The sequence below is a fragment of the Pestalotiopsis fici genome (assembly GCF_000516985.1).
Source record: "Pestalotiopsis fici W106-1 unplaced genomic scaffold PFICI_Scf_1, whole genome shotgun sequence".
Lineage (NCBI taxonomy): Eukaryota > Fungi > Ascomycota > Sordariomycetes > Amphisphaeriales > Sporocadaceae > Pestalotiopsis > Pestalotiopsis fici.
In genome coordinates this window covers 1,023,821-1,048,100 of record NW_006917091.1, presented here as the reverse complement: position 1 = coordinate 1,048,100, position 24,280 = coordinate 1,023,821, and the positions used below count along the sequence as shown (strand labels likewise).

Here is a 24,280-nt window from a genome sequence, read left to right as displayed (position 1 = left end):
GCAGGTCACTATACTCGCCAGTACGCCAACATGGCCCGCGACATTCGCCAACAGGCGCTGCAGAAAATCGCCGCCCTGTCTGCGTCGAGCGTCATCACTTCCTTCGACCGATCTGACCTCGACCGACTTTGTAAAGCGACGGGCCAAGGCAAAGTAAAGGAAAATGGCTCTGCTCGAGGACACTCGCTAGCTCGAGTACCCATGGTATGCGCACCGAAGATATCACATCTGGTCTCTTGTTACTGACATAGATCATGCACAGACAATCCGCGAATTTGAAGTCCTCATTGCTCTCTGCAAAGCTGCGCCGGCTGTGCAAAGTAGCCAGAGTGCCCAAAAGTTGACAAACCAACTGATCCCCTATCTGCTCGAGGCGCATTCGCAGACGTTTCAACCGTCGCCATTCTTTCGAACGATCGAGCCCTCCCCTATCGAAGCTCTGGCCACTCACCTGACCGCTGCATTGCTGTCATTGGGCTCCAGACATGACGCTCTACATGAGACCGTGTCTGACAACATTTGGGCTTTCCTCGCCGCCCTGAAAACGGCTGTTCAGAGTGTCGTGTCTTTGCAAGATGAGGACGGCGTCGACCAAAGTCTCGAGGAAGCTACCCGTACCGCGACTATTGCCATTGCACTTCTGGGCTTTTTGGATGCTGCTTCGGCGCAAGCAGACTTCTGGAGGACTGGCGGCCGACTGGCATTGATCCAGCGAGTGCGAAACCTCCTCACTGAACCTTTCTTGACTGCTGTCGAGGGCGCATTCTCTAGCATACGAAATGCGCACGCCTCGGACAGGAATTCCAAGGAGTGGAAGAGATACATGAGGCACTATGCCGCTCAGGGCCGCCCGCTCAGTGCAAACTTACTTCAGCGTAGCTTCATCTGGCTCTTGGGCTCATCCACGTCTCTGCTGATTGCAGATGCCAGGATTCTCAGAGCAACTCACATTCTCGATTTGCTCATGGCGAACAAAGATATGATCAATCCCGGGCCACACAGCAATGGTGATGCAGATTTCCGCTCCATTGAAATGTATGCCAACATTGCACGGGATGAGATCGATAGGCTAGAAGAGAGCGCCGACTTTATACAAATGGGCTCGGTATCGCAACAGAAAATCGCATTTGCTGTCAAAGCGGCAGCTATAGTTGGTTTCTTGAATTGCACCGTGCTCAATGAGGATGCCGCTGAGCCTGATGTTCTTATGGGCTGGTTGGAAGAAACTATGCTCGATCCCATTCAGATGCACGACGACGTGCTGGCATCCACTGTGCTTCGATCAATGGCTATATTGTGCAGGTTGAACCAGAGTTATGCACCAAAAGTCAGCCGACTTTTGCCTCGATTTATTGTGCAGAGTATCTTGCGCGGCGAAACGATAGAGGTAGCATCGAAATGCTTGGCTTTTGTTCTTCAATTGCTCTCGCACGATGCAGTGATCACCACCTTGTACACCCTTGGCAACGTGTTGAGCCCAACAACTGAGCAGGAAATACCAAATGGTACGAACACCGACTTTGCAGCTGACGGTATAGAAGCAAATGGCATATACCACGGACGGCAATCGACGGGCAGCTCGATATCTTTGGCACTACAAGGTGACGAGGACACATCCCTGGTCTATTCCAACATTGTTCAAGCCATCAGCAGCATTGCAAACATTTCAAATGATGAAAAGATTACAGCCTTGGCACAGGCCATGCTTCTACAGAAGTTGAACAAGGTCAACCACTCTGTAGATGCACAGATCATCACCGGTGCAGCCCATCTGTCACTTACAAGCGGACAATTGGAGTTCCGTTCCCTTCTCAGACTTTACTCTAGGATCTGCCACGCTGCATTGGTAGATAATAATGCCACTCTGCTCACTGCTGTAAGTACCGACGGAACTTAACAAAGCCACATACTAAACCCCGGTCTAGGTCACGAAAGCGCGCAACTACATTTCCGCAAACGTGAAACGGGGCTCACCCCTATTTGATATATACCTTGAATACATACTCGAGGAATTGATCTCCAAGGGAGATGTGCACGAGTCCAAGGGTGCCCGGGAGTCCGATCTAGAATTCGCGGCGGGCGAGATCTCCCAGCTGCTTCAGCCCCTTTCCATTCTCATGTCTACGAAGCAGTTTGCTGCCCATATCGAATCCGAGGACGACAGCCACGCAGCCATCCGTGATGCTTGGTTCAATATCGTGGTTCATGGATTCAACCCTTTGACTGACCGGGGCAAGAAGTACACCAATGAGCTCAGGATCATGGCAATACACTCGCCTCCGCTTGTGGCCGAACAGCGTGGTGAACAGAACGAAAGCGATATCGAGTTGAACACCGTTCTTCGCAGAGCAAACACGTCAGATAGAGAATCTAGGCAGAAGAAGCAACTGTCCGAGTTGATCCCAAGCAAAGCAAGCGAGATCAGGAGCCTGAGCTACAGAAAAGTTATCTTTCTCCAGGCAGCCTACTTGGTCGAGAGCTTGCGCGCTGATTCGGGCGATTGTACCAAGGTCCTGTCGTACTTCCTGGAACCCAGCATGCATAGAGCCGAGGTCAGCAGCGTCATGACCGGAATCGTCGATGTTGTTTTTCAGAAATACTTGTCCAAGACTTTGGCTGGAGAGCTACCGACGTTCTCTGCACAGTACGCTGCGTTGCAGTTGGCAGCTATATTGTGCAACTGTTGCCACCGTATTGCGAGAGTTCAACAGGCCGCCTTTGCCATAGCTGACAGATTCATAACAGAGATTTCCTCAGCCTTGTGCCAAAGGTCGTCTCTGTTTGCTCTGCTGGAACTGTTATCTCTAATGTGGACAAGCTGCCTGGAAGCCGAAACAGAAATGTACGAGCCACGATCAGTTTTCACTTCAGCGCGAGGCAACGTTACCATTGAGCTTTCTGATGACTACGGTTTCAGGAAACATACCCTTGATCGCTTGTACCAGAAAGCCAAGCTCTGGGTCGCATCCGTCATTAATCTGGCGCCTGCAGACGTGAAGGGTCTTTTGCAAACTTACCTTTCAGAGTTTGACGAAGAAAGTGCCTACGGACACATGTCTCTGGGTCGATCATTTGCAATGGAAATGGGAGCCTCCATCCCATTAACGGACCAAAGACTGACATCGCTGAACCCCGTTGGCTTGACAGCCATCAACACAGCATCCGACTTCATCGCCCAGTACACTACTCGCCAGGAATATCGATATGGAGAGGCTTTGCCTGACCATGGCATGGATCTCGTCAATTTCATGCCTCACGGGCGAAGAGCATCATTTATTAAGTCACCACTTAATGAGACTGCCAACGCCGTCAACGCGCTGGCTCATATCGAATCGCGACTTGCTACGAAGAAGTCCACTTCGGTTGATGACGTGCGTGAGATTTTGCGCCGAGCTGCTGCACTACTTTGTCGCTCCAACAAGGACGAGAGCGCCGTGACCCATTACTTGGTCAGCATCCCCTTTACAATGTTTACCAAGGAGTCCCTGAAGCTTGGAGTATCCCTCTGGCTTGGAGTGATGAATGAAAACCCTCGAATGGAACCGCGTTTGCTTGCCGAAATCGCTCAACAGTGGGAGTTTACTATTCAGAAGCGCCTGGGGCTTTTCAACCCTTCACTAATGTAAGGACTGCGATTTGGACTAAGACCTCGGAGTAACTAGCTAACCTATATGCAGGCACCCGGACCCTTTCTTTGTCAAGGAAGAATTCGCACCGAGCAACAACGAGGCCATGACCAAGCGTCGACAAGTCGTGCACAACCTCCTTGCTCCCCACACGCGTCTGGTACAATTCTTCAACAGTCACTTCAACTCCACCCGTCTAGGTAGTCCGGACACGCAGCGTATCTTCCTTCGACTATTGGACTTGACTCTCAATGCGATGAAGAGTTCCATTTCTCATCCTTTGGCCCGAGAACTTCGACTGCGCATCATGCTCTTCAGTCTCAGGGTGCTCAAAGTGAGCAATGGCTTGGGTAACCTTACGCATTGGCGCCTCAAGGACCAGATTCTTTCCGCTGGCCTCAGCTGGTTCAAGTTTGTTCCAAAATGGTCCTTTGGTAGCAACATCCTGCAAATTAAAACTGAAGTGCGCCTGATATCAGATGTGTCGACAGCATTGAAAGGAATCCCCACCATTGCAGCAAGCCCAGTGGGATCATACAAAGCTTTGCAGCAAAAAGAACAGCTCCTTCAGCTCCTGCTCGAAAGCGAACAGGCACGGTTGAATGTCTGGGTTCATCCTCTAGGCGATCATGGGGCACGGGCAGACATCATGACAAATCAGGGTCAAAAGGCACTGGAGGTAAGCTTCGAGATTTGTACGCTTGCCATTTCAAACAAAAGACTAACAAGAAGTAGTTGGCTCTGAACCCACTCATCCGAGTTGCCTGGGCAGAGAGCCCCTCTCTAGCGATTGAGCTCGTGAGTCGATTCTCAAATTTCCACAGCGTCCACAGTGAGGTCCGCTGGCTGCTGTTGAATTTTGCGTCCAAAGCTGTCAATGAACCCGAGGCGCTGCCAATCCTTCTTGGCAGTGAGCTGCCTACAGACGTACGCGATCAGCTCAAGGTAAGACTCTCATCGATCATATCCTCTGCCTCAGCAGAACATTGCTGACCTGAGCAGTATCTACTTTATTGGTCTCCCGTCAATCCTGTGACGGCTGTGACTTATTTCATGCCAACGTATCGCAACAACCCCTTCGTCCTGCAGTACGCCATGCGAGCCCTTGAAGATCATCCCGTGGATGTCACGTTCTTCTACGTTCCGCAGATTGTGCAGGGTCTGAGATACGACGCTCTGGGTTATGTAGAGCGTTACATCATTGAGACTGCACAATTCTCACAACTTTTTGCGCACCAAATTATCTGGAACATGAAGGCAAACTCCTACAAGGATGACGATGCACAGATAGTGAGTGCAATTCTCTGCTTGTGAATTAACATTGCTAACGATTTTACAGCCTGATGAAATCAAGCCTGCTCTTGACAAGGTGATGAACAGGATGGTTGACAGTTTCTCTCCCGAGGACCGAGCCTTTTACGAAAAAGAATTTAGTTTCTTTGACGAAGTCACCGGCATTTCCGGCAAGCTCAAGCCTTTGATCAAGCGACCCAAGCCCGAGAAGAAGCTCAAGATTGAGGAAGAGCTCCGCAAGATCAATGTTGAGGTTGGCGTCTACTTGCCAAGTAATCCTGATGGTGTTGTCATTGGTATCGACAGAAAGTCCGGCAAACCTTTGCAGTCTCATGCCAAAGCACCATTCATGGCTACATTCCGCATCAAGAAGCCCAAAACGGATTCACAGGATGAACAAGAGGCGGTCATCCAAGCTACCAGTGACACTGGCTATGTGCCTCCAGCAAACACGATTGAGACGTGGCAGTCGGCCATCTTCAAGGTCGGAGACGACTGTCGCCAGGACGTTCTCGCCCTCCAGATGATCGCTGCTTTCCGAGGCATTTTCCACAATGTCGGTCTCGACGTCTTCGTCTTCCCTTACCGTGTGACCGCCACGGCGCCTGGTTGTGGTGTCATTGATGTATTGCCCAACTCCATCTCTCGTGACATGCTCGGTCGTGAGGCAGTCAATGGCTTGTACGAGTACTTTGTCAGCAAGTACGGCAATGAGGACTCATTGAGGTTCCAGCAGGCCCGCAACAACTTTGTCAAGAGCATGGCTGCTTACAGCATCATCTCCTTCCTGCTGCAGTTCAAGGATCGACATAACGGCAACATCATGATTGACGATGCTGGGCATATTCTTCACATTGACTTTGGTTTCTGTTTTGATATTGCTCCTGGAGGTGTCAAATTCGAGCGTGCACCCTTCAAGCTTACGGGTGAGATGCTTGCTGTCATGGGTGGCAGCCCGGAACATCAGTCTTTCAAGTGGTTTGAAGAACTTTGCGTCAAGGCGTTCCTGGCTACCCGTCCGTACGCCGAGAAGTTGAGTCAGATTGTACTCATGATGATGGACAGTGGACTGCCCTGTTTCAAACCCGAGTCGGTCATGCATTTCAAGCAGCGTTTTGTGCTCGAGAAGAACGAGAGGGAGGCTGCGTTGTTTGTCCGGGATCTGGTCAAGAAGAGTGCAAACAACTACTCGACGGCAGTGTACGATCAGTTCCAACTGATGACCAACGGTATTCCCTACTAGTGGGAGACTCTTGTCAGCATGCCTGAGGGAAAAGCACGAGAGACTGGGATCGTCCTTGAGATACAAGATGCACATGATATGGGGCTGTCTAGCGATATAAATCTTACCCATCATTGTCTAAATTACCTACCTTCTAATTGCCTGAATACACATTACCGCTTGGTTTAGTAACTCCTTATATGTGCTCAATTGTGTTTTCAAGGTTCCACGCCAGCAAATTTTGTTGGGCTTGACTACGTTTATAGTCGCCAGCGAGGGAGCATCGACTGCGGGGATGCGCTCCAGCTTGGGATGTCTCGTCCGAAAAGTCACATGGCCCCGCAACCTATGTCGTAGATCAGGACAGGCTTGGGGCCCCCCTTTTTTCTTCTTTTCCCAGTCGCCAATCGTTTTTATTTTATGCTTAAATCGGTACCCTGCATGTATTCATAGGCTGACAAAAAAAAAAGCCCCGAAACAGTTGGGTTAGGGTAGTCGGTAAAGTCCGGGGGAGTGTGTACATGGTTCCAATTTCCCTGGTCCAGATGTCGAGATCGCGGAGCCTTGGAATGGGCGATGCCCTGTCTGCATCTTTGTCGCAAACCTTGAAGGGCCAGGGATACTTGACTGCGTGTCGGCGAACCCTGTCGAATCTGGTTGTGCGTCGTCAACATGAGGTAATATTCGGAGCCCCTTGCTTAAAGACACATCACACCAAGGCGGTCCATGTGCACGCTTTGCCATGAGTTGTTTGTAGTTGAGCATCGTGTAATTTGGAGGTGAGTCCTAAGCTTTCTAGAAGGACTTATTGGTGGTTAGAGATATATGATATTAGTGAAAGATAGTCATTTAATGCATGGATAAATTCCTAACAGGAGATTCAAATATAACCTGCAATTATTAAAAAGCTGTGTGGTCTGTATAACATTGCTCAAATGGTATGCTGGCAAATGATTCAATGTGTGATAGTGTGGGTTTCTTTCCATACCTCGCCAATCATGGACATGTCCAGCGCAGCAAGTTTTTTTTTTTAATTTTTTTTTTTCATTCTTTTTGCTATTAGCTATCTTCTACAAACATGATACGTTTTGGTAGTCTTGTATGAGCGATCGGATACAGGAATGTTGCGCACCTGGGTGTTATGTTGGTCATGATGGGTAGATCCCCATCGATCCCTTCCACCACAAGCTGACCATTGTCGACTGGAACGAATTAGTAGTAGTAGAGTAGCTTTATGCTGGTACCTGACTAGACTACGTTAGCGACAAAACCACAGATCCACAGCAGACCCTTAGACCGGACATGTTCCTCCGGGTGTCCATTCGCCTAGGGCTGTGAACTTGCCCGTTTCTGGACTATAAAACATCTCATATAATCCGACGTCTTCACCTCGGCATACTTGGCTCAGTATGCGCCATGATAGCGGTTCGGCACACGGAAGGATACCACAATATATGTAATCAGCGAAATGCCTCGATACAAAACGTACCCCCGGATGTTGATTATGGCCGTGATGAACTGGGCAGTTTGTTCTCAGTGTTGCCGAACGCCGAATGCGGGCCGACGTGCTGCGGGGTCTAACTGTCAATGTAGGTAACCTAAAGAGGTACGTACTGAGCATCATACGTACCACAGTAAGAACGAAGCGGAGTGGATCTTAACTCACAACTTCCATTCTCAAGCAGTTTGGGTTTGGGGAAGAAAGTTTCTCCTTCAAGAGACCCTTTTTTTTTTATTCTTCTCCGGGGGTGCAATTGTGGCTACGTCATACCTCAGGGTCTGCACTAGTCTGCGCATTGTGCCAAACGAACCATTTGCCACTCATGACACGTCAAACATGACAAGCTGCAAGGAAGATGGCAATTTTTCAAAAATCCCATGTTGGAGGCGAATGGAAAAGTCTGAAATATCGATCATCGAAAAAAAAAATTGATCATCAGTTGGCATGTGGTCAAAGGTTGTATTCGAGAAGGGCCAGTGACAGTCGTCGACAGAGCGGGGGAGAGCTCTAGACTAGAGTCTTTCACTCGCCACCTGCGGAGATCTGGCTCGGCTCGTCTTTTTTCACCAGGCACAGCGCCAGGAACTGAAGACACAGCCCTGACAGCTTTCGTTAGCACTTTTTAATACCAGTCATTCGTTCGGTCTCCATTAGAGCATTCGAACAGTATACCCTGCGCTTGGACAAGGGGGACAATGCAATCATCCCCTTGGAAGCGAATATGAATAATTAGTGTGTATTGTGTTGTTGTCTCAGATCAGGTTTTCTGTTTTATTCCCGGACTGCTCGCCACATTTGATTCGTGCTCTGATTTGCTGTACCCGGTCCCAAGGCTTGCTATCTGTATCTTATCGATGCCGGGGACCCGGTAGCATGCAGCCTGACAGGCCGATATATGGGACGGAAGCATACAGCCCACGCCGTCGGACATTGGAGTAGCCGGTACCTGGCAATAAGCTCGACTTTGTAAACCACCTAGGTTAGCTAGCTAGCAAGCAAGCCCTACTACCTACCTAGGGTCAACAACATTCAAAGACCCTGGAATAACCGCGAACCCAATCTGACGCGTCTGAAGGAGAGAAAGAGATGAGCCGAACTTTTCTACGCGAGTAGGTGGACAGGGCATGGTAGGTTAGCGGGCCTAGATTGGCTGTTGAACTTTCATGTATGGAGAGGGAGGGGGAGAGAGAGAGAGAGAGAGAGAGAGGTAAATGGTAGGTACAGCAGGTGTTGATCTTTGGTCCCCCGAGCTACCGACCGGAGGGGGAGGTCTTTGGCCGAGCACAGCCTTTTGCCCCCCTCCTCGGTTCCGCTATTTTTTATCATAAAATCAAGTTGAGCTACCTTGCCTACCTACATACCTGCATTTTGATACATACTGTACCTTCCCTACTTTGATGTACCTACAAACCCGTCAATCGATGGACAAGAAGTAAAAAGAACAAAATTCGCCCCACCGTTTCTACACTAAAACGATGGATTAAAACAAGTCGTGGTTCTGCTTGGAGTCCTCCCATCTGAGTCACCCTGTACCTTTTGCAGTCATTATGTACTAAATCTCTCTTCTTAACACGACCTACATACTACTGCGCCGGTGCCCAATTCAATAACCTAAGCTAGTATTGCTGTCTTGTGGCTTTGCTACTTATTCTTTGACCTAGAATTAGTTTACAAACGCAAAGCATAGACACAAGCTTATTAGGTAAACTGTTGCGCTCACCGACAACGACGCGAGCGCTGCTGTCGTCTTTCCACAGCCAAACTTGCGCCAGCTGCTTGGTTGGCCTTTACACCACAGCTCTCGAGCTACTTCGGTCGCGAGTTCCAGCAGTACACAAAACACACAATCGATCAATTCCTCCCTCCTGAATAGTTGGTGCTATTTACTTGCCAACCTCGACTACCCCACATTCTATTCTGGAACTCGATTACCCTCAACTCCAAGCCGCGACCCTGTTTGCGACTAGCAGCACATCACGACACACCTTGCCGACTGAAGGGCCGATAATCAGCACCTACGAGCTATGAACCTACAGAGTATCGAGTAACCTAATACATTCTTCCCATCGGAACCGATACCTTGTATTCTTCAAGTCACCAAAATCGCAACCTATCATCGCCATCCCACCAATCCATCGTTGTCGAGCTTGGGCATTATACAAGTAGCCTCCCCTACCTTGGTGGCTTACCATGGACCCTAACCCACCATCCGGACCACCGGCTCCAGAGGATCATGTCCCATTTCAATTCGATCAACCTGAGTCGACATCACAGCCAACTAATGATTGGGCCGATCTCTATGGGATGGACTTTTTCCACCCCAATGTGTCATTTTCAGGCCCGTATATGACACCTGCAGAAACCGAAATGCCCATCTTTGGAGACGGACCCTCGCTCAGCAATATAAAGGCTGAGCCAGACTTGGAACAAGACTCTACTCTTGTACGTGGGACCCAGCGTACTTTGCTACTTGATTGTTTTCTTACTTCCCCTTCATTCGTTTCCATTCACTTGACTCTTCTTTTCTTTTCCTCATTACCCTTGGCCCGATCAACCATATTAACTAATAAGGGGCATTTGCGCAAGCGTAAACAATCTCTAGAACCAGACTCGACGATAGAGCCCATACGGACACGAAGACGTACGATAGGTGATCCTGGAACTCCAATACCCTCGGAAGCAGCCACCCCTAGCATGAAACGAGCTGCCAGAGCGTGCAGCGACCCCTTAACCCCAGCCGAATCACTATCCGCAAGTTCAGCAGCAATACCGAATCGCCATCAGAGCCAGAACCAGAATCAAATCAGCAGGGAGAAGAATCGTGTAGCTGCGAGCAAATGCCGGAAAAAGAAGAAACAGGAAGAGAAGGCAATGGAGCAGAAAAAGAACGTGCTGGAGCGAGAACAGACAATGCTCAAAAGCACAGTAAAGCAATTGGAGGAAGAAGTCCTCGCCCTCAAGACCATGATTCTGCAGCACGGAACGTGCAACTTTCCACCGATACAAAACTACATCAACGCCGCCGCGTTGCGACTTCAGGCGTCGGCTCCAAATGGCTTTGCCACTGCAGTGTAAAAACTGCGGCAAAAGTCACTGGCTGGTTGGCATGGTCAGTTGGAATCATGATGTGGCCTTTATTTGGGCTGATTTGTCTTTAATTGTCCGTATGCTTCTATCATGCGCAGTGCTAAGCGGACCGGGTCTGGGGTTGGCGTTTAGGGGGAGTTTGCAAGTCCTGGAAGGCCCATTTCTGTTTCTGAGATACCCCCAAATTTATCACTTGTCCATGTCGGACAACCGGCGCAAAATCCAGAAAGATTTGACAAAGGAGGGGAAACATAAACTTTGCCAAAAGAAGTCGTCAAGCACAAACATTTGTGCCCTTTTAATGAGTAATGAATGACGAGAGAAAAGCACTCAGGAGTGCTCAAAGAATCAAGACCAAAAATCAAGGGTGGACCAATTTATTTCTAGCAGGTAGGGACAGTGATGTGGCTGAATTTCGGAAAATTCGGACCAAAAATGCCTTTGCAAAATCTAGAAATGCGAGAGAAAATCGAGATAGCATAAGCAAAGGTAATTTTATCCAAGCATTCAGAGTAAAAGTATGACAGTACAAATATCATGAGAGATGATATCAATTGGGATAGGGAAATTCTGATGGATGATGACCGCCAACAAGTGCAAATGGTTGGGCTGCTCGGGACAGGATGGATTCCTCGGCGCCCAGAAACACCGCAACGAGACAAAGATTTGCAGATAGGGCAATCTTGAAGCAAGCCAGCTGTAAAAACCTGACCGAGAAGTGTGCTTTCCTCACAAATCACAAACAGACGGCCCTGTACCAGCAAAAGCGCAACGCAACGCGCTATTGGTGATGGCGTCCAACGGCCCCAAGTGGCGGACAACCTGAAATGACACGAAGCCTGCTCTTACCAAGGTCCACCAAGCCAGGTAGCCCTGCTTTGCCCTATTCGCAAGTTTTGAGGAAGCTATAGCGGCACGTTATGATGAGGGAAGGGTAGACTGACATGAGACAGTTCTCTTAGTTATAGGAAGGCCAAGTCGGTCAGAATATAGATAGTCTCTATCAAATCCATTCTCATCCAAGTAGAATATTGATGGTATCAAATGATTTTCCGGCAAGCCTACGGCGCCATTGTGATGCCGAGGAGCCCGGGCTTGACGCCCGTTTGTATGCTTCCGGGGAACATTTCCAAGCCTTATCAAGAAACAAAACAGGCTTGACAGGTGCAGGTGGACAGCGAAAATCCCAGCACAATTGCCCCGATCCGGTTGTCCCCCCTCGAGAGGGCAACGATCGCCATACATTCTTTACACCGATAAAGAGGGGGAATGTCCTTGCGCCAAATAGTCCCTTGCTTCTCTCTACATAAAAATTTCATCCTCTCAAGAAAGTGGGAAAGAAACCCCTCATCAACGTCATTCTGGAGTCGCTGTTGAAACGAAAGGGACTCTCTTTGCATCTCAAGGAACACACCAACGAGCTTTTTGAAATCCTTATTCAAAGACCTGGTGGGTTATTATATCATGGATCGATCGCATGGGGAGCGATTTGGCACGACTGTGGCGAGGAAGAAGACAGACTGAACAGCGTGGACTAGATACTTTCCGGTGTCCTGCTTGCCATGATTCTTCAAAGTTGACGCAAAAAAGTACATGTACCGACTTTTGGGGAATAACGCAAAGCATTGGATGATTGGTGCTAGCTATAAAGTGCCCAAAGCCCTCCAACATCCCTGAATAGCTGAAATCGTGGCGGCACTGATGGCTAGGTATCCCAGAAGTGTGAGTTATATATACTCTGTATACAACGCCTTTATCTAGTGAATAATTGTTCTGCTACCATTGAAATGTAAGGAAGACAAACAAAGAATTGCGAAACTCACATCTCCGTCGTTGATTGCACAAATACTCAATGCCTCGTCGAAAAGCACAGCCACGATTGATGATGAATCGCCCTTGATCACGTTCTACAGATTAGTATTTTTGTTACCCTGTTGCAATAATCTCTCCGAGAGCAAAGCCACATAGAAACGTGGGATGTGTCACGGTGTACGAGCTGAGGATTCGTGGGGGGAAAAGGGCTGGCTCGCCAATCCCGTGACTACCCGCCAGGGGGGCCAGCCAGCCCTATCTATGTATCACATTCTCTTATTAAGCGATCGTTTGTAAAAAAGGACCGATGTCAATTACCGAGACTCGTGCTTATACCCGACTCGCGTATGGGCGGCAAAACAACCAGTACGGATCCCGGAAAGCCTCGAGCCCTATCTAGTGAGGAAGACACCTCCTTTCCGTTAACCAGAGAAATAATGGACTAAAGGGTCGAAGCGCAGCCGCGCGTCAGTGCGATCCCTTAGTAGGCAACCAGATCGTAGAGCATTGGATCTCGAGAGAGTTTCCAGGGCATGCCGTACATTCATTGCCAGGTTCAGAGCCAGGATGTATATGTGAAAGTGAAAGAGATGACGGTTTCCGTAGTACTCCGGCACTAGACTATCCAATATAATATCCCACTGAACGCCATTCTCAGTCACCTTTGACTGCCACCACTACGTCACGAGAAAAACAATGCCACAATGCATCGGCGAAAATACCTTTTGCTACGATTGCGTCAGTGGAGAATAAAAAGCAGATACGCATGTCAAGGTCTGATAACGAATTAAAGGCAAATAACAGAAAGAGGGAAGAAGTAGGAGATGAAGTTCAAATATAATAGATAACAAGGTTGTAAACAGCATCAGAGATGAGGATAACTGATCCGACTCGATGCGTGTAGGGAATATTTTCCCAGAGTATAGGAGGTGGGTAGTCTGTGATCCTACCCAGCCATTCGGGTAGTCAAACCACTTTGTTCCAACTCGGTCGTCTTGACATCATTATTGCAATCATTACAACAGTTTGATATCAAGATGGACATGCTGCAACCAAGTGAGTCTTGTTCAAGACGGTAGGAATATGGCAAGGGGGCAGCGTTTTTGATATTTGCCATGCACCACCGGGAATAGCCGTGACGGGCATGTTCAATTCTCTTGGCCAACGTGCAGCTAGCTCCTCGACGCCGCCCTACTGAATGCAATATAATGCCCAAGAAAAAAGAAATTTGGAATTGTTTGCAGCGGGCGCAACTATGTCGTCAAATTTGCCATGTATACTATATATTGAACACACTGCAACTCCATGCAGGTTCGTTCGGTCAAGACAATGCCGGGCTACAACATTGCGCAAGCAAGCACGGCGCAAACATCCCGAAACACTAGTAGACAAGAGACCGGACCGGTTGCATGGGATGTATGGAGATGTATGTATGTATGTATAGAGGGTCAAGAGGGTGGGTAAGGCGGGAGTTGGAAAAGCTTTTTTGAAAAATTTAAGCTTATTGAAACCAAGATGTGGAGCCGAGGAGGGAATGATGCAGCTTTCCTTCATGGGTTTCGAGGTATCCTTTTTTTTTTTCTTAATCCCTTCCTCCCTTCTCGCCTTTGGCCCCCCCTCGTCCCTCGTCTGTCTGCAACTGGGCTCGGCACTTGAGCTGCCCCAACTGCCCTTTAATGGTTCCTAAAACCCCCCCGCGACGCGCCGATCATTGAACTATTGAGGGAACCGGTAACCGAGACCGCGCTGTTACCTACCCGTGTGTGTGTGTGCAATTTTGCTTAGATTTTGTGTCTAAATTAGTGTTATAAGCCCGGTAGCCAAGCCTATAGGCCTGCCTAATCAAGATGACGTCCACTTTTTTTTCTTCTCCCTCACCTGTGGTTTATGTTACTCGTGTGGGGGAAGGGGTTTGATTGGTCAATCCAGTATAAATCATTAATTGGGTTTCAACAAGCGACTGCAGTCGCACATGTATGTAGGTATATATGCAGAGAAACGGGGAGAGAGGAGAGAAAGAGGAGGGTGTGAGTGTCACATACAGAAAGAAAGAGGACGAAGCCCCCACATTCAATAATATGTTTGTTTTTTTGTGTCTACCTATATACCGGTCGCATTAATGGAGGGGAGGGGAGAGCAGCTCAGCTAGCCAGCCAGCCAGCAAAGCAGCACAATGAGCAAGTAGAAAAAAACCACCTCCCGGAGTTCGGAAGAGGTGATACAACATACGTCACGGCTGCATGGCCCCCCCGGGGGGGTGTGTGTGTGTGCTCCATCAAACCAGATGGCTGCTAAGCGAACGATTGAGTTTAATCAGACTGCAGCTCCTTGTGTCGTATACGCCTTATATGAAATTTATTAGAAAGAAACGTGAGGCCATCAAGGAGCAATGTCTGATAATGGGAAGTCACTTTTTGTTGTTTGTCCCCCTTCCAACCCCCGACGCCGTTTTGTGGCAATGTTTGTTAAACCTCTCTTGTTGAGTCTTGGTGTTCGGATGATGCTTGACGGGCTGATGTGCAAGTGAAAGGCAATGCCTCGTATCAGCTCATGTCACAGTGACATTGCCACAGTACATATTTGAAATCTCAGCTATTCGCAACAAGTATGAGGCTTTCACAATCTATACTGCTATGGCGTGACCACCAAGATGGGTAGGTTCACATTCGCGTATGCAATGACTTTGCATTTCTCAACCAAAAAAAATACTACTACCCTATCAACTCATACCGACGTGGCTAATGTAGGATCCCGAAACAGCAGACTCATTTGAGTAAATGTGACGACACTCAAGCCCATTTTGGTGGTCGCTTCTCCAGGAACGCTGCAATACCCTCGATTTTGTGCGACGAGCTAAAGGCAGAGTAGTATAGGCTCCGCTCAAACTCATCATCACGACCTTTGTCATCGCCTGCACCAATAGAAAGTTTCTGATTAGCATTGTGTGTGGAACCCAAGGGCAAGAGAAACTCAAACATACTTCGACGAATCGCCTCTTTAGCGAGCGAGAGTGCGCCAGGACTGAGCTGTGCCAGCTGCCCAGCAAGCTTGAGAGTGTTTTCCAAGACGGACCCGGCAGGATAAATCTCAGACACCAAGCCTTGAGCTTTGGCTTCCTCGCTGGTGATGGAAGACCCAAACAGGATCATGTGCATGGCCTTGTATTTGCCGACAATGTTGGTCAGTCGCTGGGTACCGCCAGCGCCGGGAATCAGCCCAATTTTGACCTCGGGCAGACCAAAGTAGGCCTCTGTGGACGCTGTAATGATATCGCACTGCCAAAAAGAAGAGGGAAAAAGTTCATGTCAACTTGATGTTCAACTAGGGAGCATGTCGTGTTGCATCAAAGAATGAGGCATCCAGTCAAACCCCCCATTTGCAAGTGAGGCTACGGGTCAACTGGATGCCTCAAAGAGGAAAAAGCCTAGAATGATGCAAGGATGTATGTGTGTGTGTGTGTCTGACCTACCGCGAGTGCAACCTCGAACCCCCCGCCAAGCTGGAACGGAATTAGTTCGTCAGTCCTTTTGAAAGGAAACCATGGTACAAGTCCTGAAAGGAGAGGAAAGAATACGAGGATTAGAGGGTGTCTTTACCGCCATGCCCTCGACCGCGGCGATTAGTGGTTTTCGTACCGCCCCGAGGCCATTGCAGAGGTCTTCGAGGTATCTGCGCCGCTGTGCTGTTTCTGTATCGATGGCGGATATCTCCTTGATATCGGCGCCAGCTTTGTTTGTACCTTAGTAAACCTTTTCCGCTCCCAGGAAATTGAAGCAAGGGAAGTAAAAGACCAGAGCCATGTTGACTTGTTAACATCCCATGTTGAAGACTCACCCGAGAAGAAGGATTGGTTCCCAGTAATGACTATGGCGTGGACGCTGTCGTCCTTGGAGGCAGCCGAGAGTTCCTGCAATAACTCATCAATGAGGGCCTGTGAGAGCGCGTTTCTCTTTTCCGGCCGGTTAAAGGCAATGACCTTGACGTGCTCAACTGGCGTGCTAGTGGCGACAAGACCTGTGAGAGTTGATGCCATGGTTGCGTTTTGTTTCTTGCTCCACTTTGATGCTTGGAAAGTCGTGTTGGAAATGGGAATGAATGGTGTCTTCTTTGTCCTGTCGTTTTTGCTTGGTGTAGTATGTATGTAGGTAGTAGGCAATGTTGCGCAATGATACTCCTCAATGATCTACAGTTGGAGATAATAATAATAAAAAAGACGTGACAAGTATTTTGATGTCAGAGCACGTTTTTGATATACTGCCGCTACTACCGATGATGTGCTTGTAAAGGTGCAACATTCAGCTCATGCGAAATTATAGAAATGGGAAGGTCGCAGGCTGAAGGGGGATAGATGAATGATGCAAGTTTTAAACAAGTCGGCTATGTCGGGAGCCGCCGTGTCTGTTATGTAACTCTGGAACGGTATTTGACTCTAGAACTGGATGTTTGTATGTATGTATGTATGTAGGTATGCAACTGTGACTCGAGTTGAAGGAGGCGAAAAGAGGAGTAGCAAGAGAGTGATGAAAATTTGAAATAGTCGGCATAAAAAGGAAGTGTTGCTGTTCTTAGAATCGATCAGCCCTGCATGTGGTGTAAGCTGCCACAAGATGCTACAAGAATAGTTGCATAAGTTACACCAATGGGGAAGGCCCTGAGACAGACATTCTTGGCCTCGAGGTTCGCAATATCGCGACATTCCATTAGAGACACTGGCCTCAAGGAGGAGGAGGAGAGGGATCCAGACTTTGGATGAAATGGTTTGTTGTCATTATTCAATCATGTCTCTTTCCTCCACTCACACACACACTCTCTGTCTCTCTCTTCTTTCTTGGTCTTCACAGGCTGGTTGGCTTGCATGGCTTGCTGCATGGCTGACAGGGTGCGCATGTCCGTCTGCAGCAGGGTCTCATGGGCGGGGAGCAGCAGCAGCAGCAGCAGGCGGCAAAACGATGCAGGGCCAGGACGAACGGCACAACCACAAAAGAAGAAGACATGGATTGTTTTGTATGTACAGTGTAGTCAACAAGGTGCAGTTGGATACATGCTCGATGGCTTTCATCATCTTGTGTGATGGGTTCATGTGTTGTAATCCTGGCATCAACTGCTCGGCTACCTTCATTGCAGAAATGGAGTTTTGTTACCTTTTTTTTTTTTTTTTTTGTGCCAACCGGCGAGGCAACAGTACAGAGTAGCAAGCAAGCAAGCAAGTAACCCAACAGTACGTGCCCATTATAAGCAAGGGCATGTTTCTTATGAGAAACTCTAATCCTGCATGTCCTGCAGGGCTTTCCTTTAATGTTCCTAGCAAGCCTAGGCTTTTCTGCTAGGCCTGCTAGGCGTGCTGGGCTTGCTAGGCTCTTTTGGGGATGCCAGCCGGATTGAGGGTGTCTTGGGTGTGATTGATGACAAAAAGTGGCTTAGATCTGCAGATGAGATGCAGCTCTGCCGCACTGGGACCAGGGTCAAGAACAATTCGGCTCCAGGGCCGCTGCAACGTGTCGAAGCGGTCCCCTAATAATCTAGGCTTTTAGCTTGCTGCTTAGCTGCCATGCCTGCTGTAGGTCCACGCTATGCCGGGCTCGGCCGATACATTATTTGCAAGTCTCTTCCCCAATTCGGCCTGACGTGCTGCTGCAATCAACATACCTAACATTTTGGCAATTCTGTCACTTTTTTTCTTTCTTACCATCAATAATCTACTGTACATACCCTCGATCCCACCCCTGGGTCCTCTCCCCTCCCTCCTACATGAACCTGCAAAAGACCTTGCGAGATATCCTCAGCACCGGCCGAATTGCCTGACATGACTCTTGCGGTCCCTGTCGTTTCGTAATCCCGACTCGGGGGCCAAACAGGGCGTCTCTGCCATCGGGGGTTACTTCTTCTTCTCGTAGTAGCAACAAAAGCAGCCGCCGCCAGGCACCGCGTCAACTAAGCATCTGCTGAACAATCGCTTACGTGAATTGTCTTGTCCTTTTTTTGTTCTCCCACGGTGTTACTCTACTGTACGTCATCTTTCTTGGTAGCTCTTGTCGGTGACAATGTTACACGGTATCAACTAAACGAGAGACAGAGAAAGAGGACAGCATACCGAGGCCTTTCTCCCAATGTGCTTCCATGTGCTTCGCCAGCTTGTTTTGGTGTCTGTCTTGCTTTCCAGAGCAAGACATTCCCGTCCCCACGGACCTGTCACTTGCTTGCTGGTCCCGGAAATATCGCTGATTTGCGTGCAGTGCCGTAGTTCTGACAAAGCCCTCCCTCGCGTGAAGCCTGTCTTATGGTCATATGGTTGAGACCATATCCAAACCTGAGCGCCTGCTCAGGAGAGACCCAATCATGGATTCATGTCCGATGCGAACACAATCCCAGCCTCCTACCCAAGTATACCGTACCCATGGCCCTCAAGGACTATTCATCCATCACCCCAGAACGGGAGCGACCAAGTACACGTTGCTACTAATCTAATCGAGGTATCCATAACTACTGCTACCTTACATCGATCGTATCTTACGAGTCCACCATGTGTATTGCTTTGCCCAAAACGCCGTTGACCACATTTGGCGGCTCAGGCGCCGGAGTAACATCGTATCCTAGACAGTGAGGTCTCCATAATCCTCGGCATCTGGACACCGGCCTGGCTTAGCATCATACTACTTCACGCCCGCCCCGGCAAGCGGATCCTTGAATCTGTCCAGACTTCAGACGATATTCTCCAGCGGAAAAATAACCAATGCACTCTCCGTCGTCGACTTCCCGTTCTCGAACATGGTTCCTCCTTCCAGGGAATAGCAGGTAAACGGCTCGGGAAAGGGTACATGTGATTTCCGCCCATCACAACTTGTCGGATCTGGAAATATCACCTCCCTCCCAGGCTCGCCCGGTGAGAGACAACCGCGTCTCCGGCTATCCGTACATCGTTCCAGGATGTACGTCTCCAAGCGTCGCGGCAACATGGGAAGCATCATCATGCTTGCATCGTGGTCGCAGATATCCCCTCCAATATCACCTTCCCAGATGCTCAAGTCGACATCTTTTCACAGAGATCGTCTCTCCATTCAGACTCTCGTGCATGGTGCCAAGCATAGTGGTCCCTCGTCCCAGACGGGGTGGCGGCTGTTTTCTTTTGCAATTGATCCCATCCTTGACCTCATCGTGAGGATCTACCCGGTGTGGCCACGGACATTGATCCGTGTTGCTTGATGCGGCTGGAAGATGTATTCCCAATAGCTTACCAAGACGACCGGCGCTTCCCCCCCAGGTAACATCAGCCAGGAAGGGCAAGTGTGATAAGTCTGAATCTCGATGCCCGTGATGGCTCCTCTTCTGCAGCTGTGTCGAGATGCTTCGCCTAGTGGCGTCTATCCCCATGTCGATTGTTTCACAGAAGTTGGGACCTTGGATCTGTAGTTGGGGAAACACGGACCTGGAGGCAAAGTGATGCTGCTATGCCACCCCCAGTGTGAGCACGAGCACGACATTCCAGTCGTGGTCCAGCTTCCTAGTCGAAGCTGATGGCCAGGCGGGAGGGTGTGCCTGACTTGGAAACAGAGACAGTGTCCAAGGGAGTATATAAAGACTTGACAAGATGCCCAACTCCCGGAGACAACGTGAGTGTTTGGTGTTTTATCTCTTACCTCAAGGAAATTGCATCTCATACACCGCTTTCCTCCCTCCAAACCCTCATCTGTATCACGAGGCTCGCCGCATTCGCTTAGTTGCCGATCTCGAGCTCTATCCTCGTGATGGCGTCCAACGCGGACCGATTGGTCCTGGCCAACGCGAGCGCAATCCAGACCACTGCTCCCAATCTTGCAGATCCCCTCTGCTTCAGTTTCGGGCCACGACAAACTAGCCCCTTTGGTACCGTCACTGCTGCATTCTTTCACCATGCCAAAGTCCGCCCCGCGGCCGTAGCTGCCCGGGACTACTCGCGGAAGTCGGTCCGAAACATCACCTATGGCGACCTGGCGTCGCGAGCCCGCCGGCTGGCAGTAAGCCTACGGACCTTGGGCGTTCGCCCGGGCGACCGCATTCCGCTGGTTGTGAAGCGCAGCATAGAGATGCTAGTCGGAGTCATTGCGATTCTGTCTTGTGGCGCTCAATATGTGCCTCTTGATGGCGGAGTGGTTCCTGACACCACTCTGCGTTTTGTCCTCAAGCAAAGCGGCGGCAGGATCGCCCTTTGCCTGGCTTCCACAGAGTACCGTCTCACCAGCCTCGAGGGAATGGAGTGCCAGCCCGTGGTGATTGAAGAAGCAGACGCAGAGCTTGCATCTGTTCAGGAAAGCTATCCGTTTGAGGACAGCTTTGTTGATCTCGCCAGCGAGGACCTTGGATGTTATGTGATTTATACTTCGGGCACGACTGGCACGCCCAAAGGCGTCGACGTCAAGCACGGCAATGTGACCAACCTCATCTGCCTAGCCCCAGGCAACCTTGGCATCAAGCCGAGAACGCACGTTGCGTCCGTCCTCAACATCAGCTTCGACATGGGAGCGTGGGAGATTCTTGCCAGTCTCTGCAATGGCGGTACTCTGGTCATGAGAGGTTCCGACTGGGACCAAGCCCTTCGCGAAGTGGATGTTCTCATCTGCACACCGAGCATCCTAGCAAAGTACAACCCAGCCATGTATCCCCGGATCAAGGTCGTTGCTACGGCTGGAGAGCCGAGTGGACAGAGGCTCGCTGACCTGTGGGCGACTCACGGCACTTACTACAACTGCTGCGGCCCCACCGAAACCACTATTGTGAACACCATGTGCGACCACATTCCTGGGACTCCCCTAAATATTGGCATCCCGACCCCGAACAACTCGGTGTACGTTCTCGACGAGGATCTGAATCCAGTACCTGTAGGCGAGCCCGGCATCATGTGGGGTGGCGGTTTGGGCATCACCAGAGGCTACATTGGTCTCCCAGAGGTCACTGCCGCCAAGTACAAGCCGGATCCCTTTGCCAATGACGGTAGCATGATGTATAACACAGGCGACCTCGGTCGATGGAGACCCGACGGTGTTCTAGATATTCTCGGCCGAGTCGATGACCAAGTCAAGGTCAAAGGGTTCCGTGTCGAGCTCGATGGCGTATCGGCTTCCATCAATGGATGCCCCGGTGTGACGCGCGCCGTTGCTCTATTGATTGGCGGCGAAATTCATGGGTTCTTGGAGCCTGCCTCGGTGAACCTCGATGAGCTCAAGCAACAGCTTGCGACAAAACAGCCATACTATGCTCGTCCCAGCAAATATCACTTGCTGGACACACTGCCCGAGACTGCCAATGGCAAGCTGGACAAGAAACTCCTCCGCTCCATGGCCGAACTTTCGCAGTCGCACCATGACTCAGAAAAGACATTGGCGTCGAGTGCCTCTGGCAGTAATATCTCGACGTCCGGTTCGGAAACCTCTGCGGATCTCAAGAAAGGCGTCATTGAAACTGCCATGGTTCTCAACGAAAAGGCCGATCTCACTGCCGACATCCCGGACAAGCTCCTGCAGAAGCCGTACAGAGGACTCATATATCGCATTTTCATCGTGTACCGCTTCCTCTTCTCCGTCGTGGGACTCGGCAACATTGGCGCTCTGGTTGCCATCATTGCTACAGGGACTGACAGGCAGTGGCTGGGCACCATGACGGCCATCAACCTTTGCCTTGCCGTCATGATCCGTCAAGACTTTGTCATTAATGCCCTGTATACCATCTGTTGTTCCGTTCCCACATCATGGCCTCTCTTCATCCGCAAAAAGTGCGCCAAGATCTATCATTTGGGTGGTGTGCATTCGAGTGCTGCTGTATGCGCCGGCATGTGGCTGCTGGCTTCAAATATTGTCAGCGTCACTTGTCAATTGGCGCCTGGCACTTGCGTCCAGGGGGAGAAGCCCCAGTCGCTGGCCGTGGCAATCATTGCATGGATCCTCACTGGCTTCTTCCTCTTCATGTTTGTCTTTGCCTACCCCCCGATCAGGAAGCGCAACCACGACGTTTTTGAAAAGGTGCACCGCTTCGTCGGCTGGACCATGCTTGGGCTCTTCTGGGCGCAGTCAGTCCTCACCGCCAACGACACTAAGCGCGAGGGCGAGACACTGGGCGATGCCGTGCTGCGGGCTCCTACTATCTGGCTGCTCGTCGTTGCCACCTGCTGTATTGCCATGTCGTGGCTCTTCCTGCGCAAAGTCGATGTCGAGTCCGAGGTGCTCTCGCCTCATGCCGTCCGTCTACACTTTGGCTACACGGTCCCGGTCAATGGTAGCTTCACTCGCATCTCGAGGAAGCCCCTGATGGAGTGGCATTCTTTCGCCACCATCCCGGCCCCCGAAGCCGTCAACGGCCGGCCCAAGGGCTACTCGCTCGTTGTCTCCAATGCCGGCGACTGGACCAAGGACTGCATCCAGAACCCACCGACCAAGCTCTGGGTTCGCAGCGTGCCGACCTGCGGCGTCATGCGCATCGCGACGCTCTTTGACCGCGTCGTCATCATCGCCACGGGCTCGGGCGTCGGCCCGCAGCTCGGCCACATCCAAGCCGTCGTGTCGAACAAGAACAAGAACCCCAACAAGGTGACCAAGATGATCTGGTCCACGCCCAACCCGGAAAAGACGTTTGGCAAGCCCCTGCTCGACACCATTTACGACAACATTCCCGACGCCGTCATCCACGACACCAAGGTCCTGGGCCGTCCCGACCTGGTCAAGATGGGCTACAACCTGGCCCGCAGCTGCGACGCCGAGGCTGTCATCATCATCGCCAATGAAAAGATTACCAAAAAGGTCGTCTATGGCCTCGAGACTCGTGGCGTCAACGCCTATGGTGCCATTTGGGATAGTTGATTTGTTTCGCCTGGCTTGTGGGAGATTTCCCCCTAAAACCGAAAATTGTGTGTGATAGACTGCTCGCACATTTGTTTTCTTTCGTCCATATATGTCTATTCATAGACCGAAAATTCCGGGTCATCTGTTCTCTTGTGTAAATATTCTCGTGGTATACTTCTCTTTTCTTCTTCTCATTTTCATGTTTCCGAGGTATGAATTTTTGGACGATCACTTGGCAGCTCATTGGGAAAGCGGTCTTTTTTAGTGGTTATTGGGGAAGTCAAAAGAAACTTTGGACTCTCGCTGTTATTCTTCTTTGTAAAATGGAAATCGATGAGAATTTCGGATACTCCAGTCTTGTCTTTTCACCCTAAAGATGTTCTTTTCACTCCTTTCGTGATTGATTTGTAGCAGCCATATACCAACTCCACCGCGTCCTTGGGGGAGGATCTTACAAAGTACTATTCTATCGTAATTGTACATGGATAATTATATCTCGGTTTGTTGTGTTTGCCCAGTTCGTCCATCCGTCGGTCGCGTATCGCCTCGACTCTGGCAGTTCTGTTCTCGTTGAGAGAGGGTTTGGGAGAAGATGGGATTCGCGTCAGAAACACACATTTTTTGATTGCCAGAGGGAAAGAAGGGCGCTTTCCGGTTTTTATAAAATGGGGAGAGGGATTTTGTGCCATTTTTGACCTTCCCGATCAACCCCCCGTCTCCCCAAACCCTCGTATGATTCTGGGATCCCGTTTCCTTGAGCATCTTTCTTTTTCTCCTTTGGGAAAAAAAAAAAAAAAAAGGACGCAGTGTAACGTGCTCTTTGCCTTCAAAGGAAGGACTCCTGTGGTCATGCGAGACGGCAGATCGACCAAACCCCTCCCTCCCCCTTCCCGGCTGAAAGAATAGGCGACTGACTGGACTATACAAAGGCCGG

The 24,280-nt window shown here is 49.9% G+C and overlaps 4 protein-coding genes across 4 annotated transcripts; 3 read left to right on the top strand and 1 right to left on the bottom strand.

Moving 5' to 3' along the window:
• Nucleotides 1–30: 30 nt before the first annotated feature.
• PFICI_00332 (uncharacterized protein) lies at nucleotides 31–6,162 on the top strand (the record flags this gene model as incomplete). Its single annotated transcript, XM_007828913.1, has 7 exons — nucleotides 31–204; nucleotides 263–1,876; nucleotides 1,926–3,622; nucleotides 3,678–4,305; nucleotides 4,362–4,571; nucleotides 4,629–4,916; nucleotides 4,966–6,162. The coding sequence occupies 7 exons, from the start codon at nucleotides 31–33 to the stop codon at nucleotides 6,160–6,162; spliced, it is 5,808 nt and encodes a 1,935-aa protein (XP_007827104.1).
• A 3,670-nt stretch (nucleotides 6,163–9,832) lies between these two features.
• On the top strand, nucleotides 9,833–10,717 carry PFICI_00331 (uncharacterized protein; the record flags this gene model as incomplete). The annotated part of the gene is made up of 2 exons (XM_007828912.1): nucleotides 9,833–10,088; nucleotides 10,245–10,717. The coding sequence occupies 2 exons, from the start codon at nucleotides 9,833–9,835 to the stop codon at nucleotides 10,715–10,717; spliced, it is 729 nt and encodes a 242-aa protein (XP_007827103.1).
• Nucleotides 10,718–15,330: 4,613 nt separating this feature from the next.
• PFICI_00330 (uncharacterized protein) lies at nucleotides 15,331–16,574 on the bottom strand (the record flags this gene model as incomplete). The annotated part of the gene is made up of 4 exons (XM_007828911.1): nucleotides 15,331–15,816; nucleotides 16,011–16,040; nucleotides 16,138–16,268; nucleotides 16,376–16,574. 4 exons carry the CDS (start codon nucleotides 16,572–16,574, stop codon nucleotides 15,331–15,333), a joined length of 846 nt encoding a protein of 281 aa, XP_007827102.1.
• A 3,709-nt stretch (nucleotides 16,575–20,283) lies between these two features.
• On the top strand, nucleotides 20,284–23,364 carry PFICI_00329 (uncharacterized protein; the record flags this gene model as incomplete). Its single annotated transcript, XM_007828910.1, has 1 exon — nucleotides 20,284–23,364. One exon carries the CDS (start codon nucleotides 20,284–20,286, stop codon nucleotides 23,362–23,364), a length of 3,081 nt encoding a protein of 1,026 aa, XP_007827101.1.
• Nucleotides 23,365–24,280: the final 916 nt, after the last annotated feature.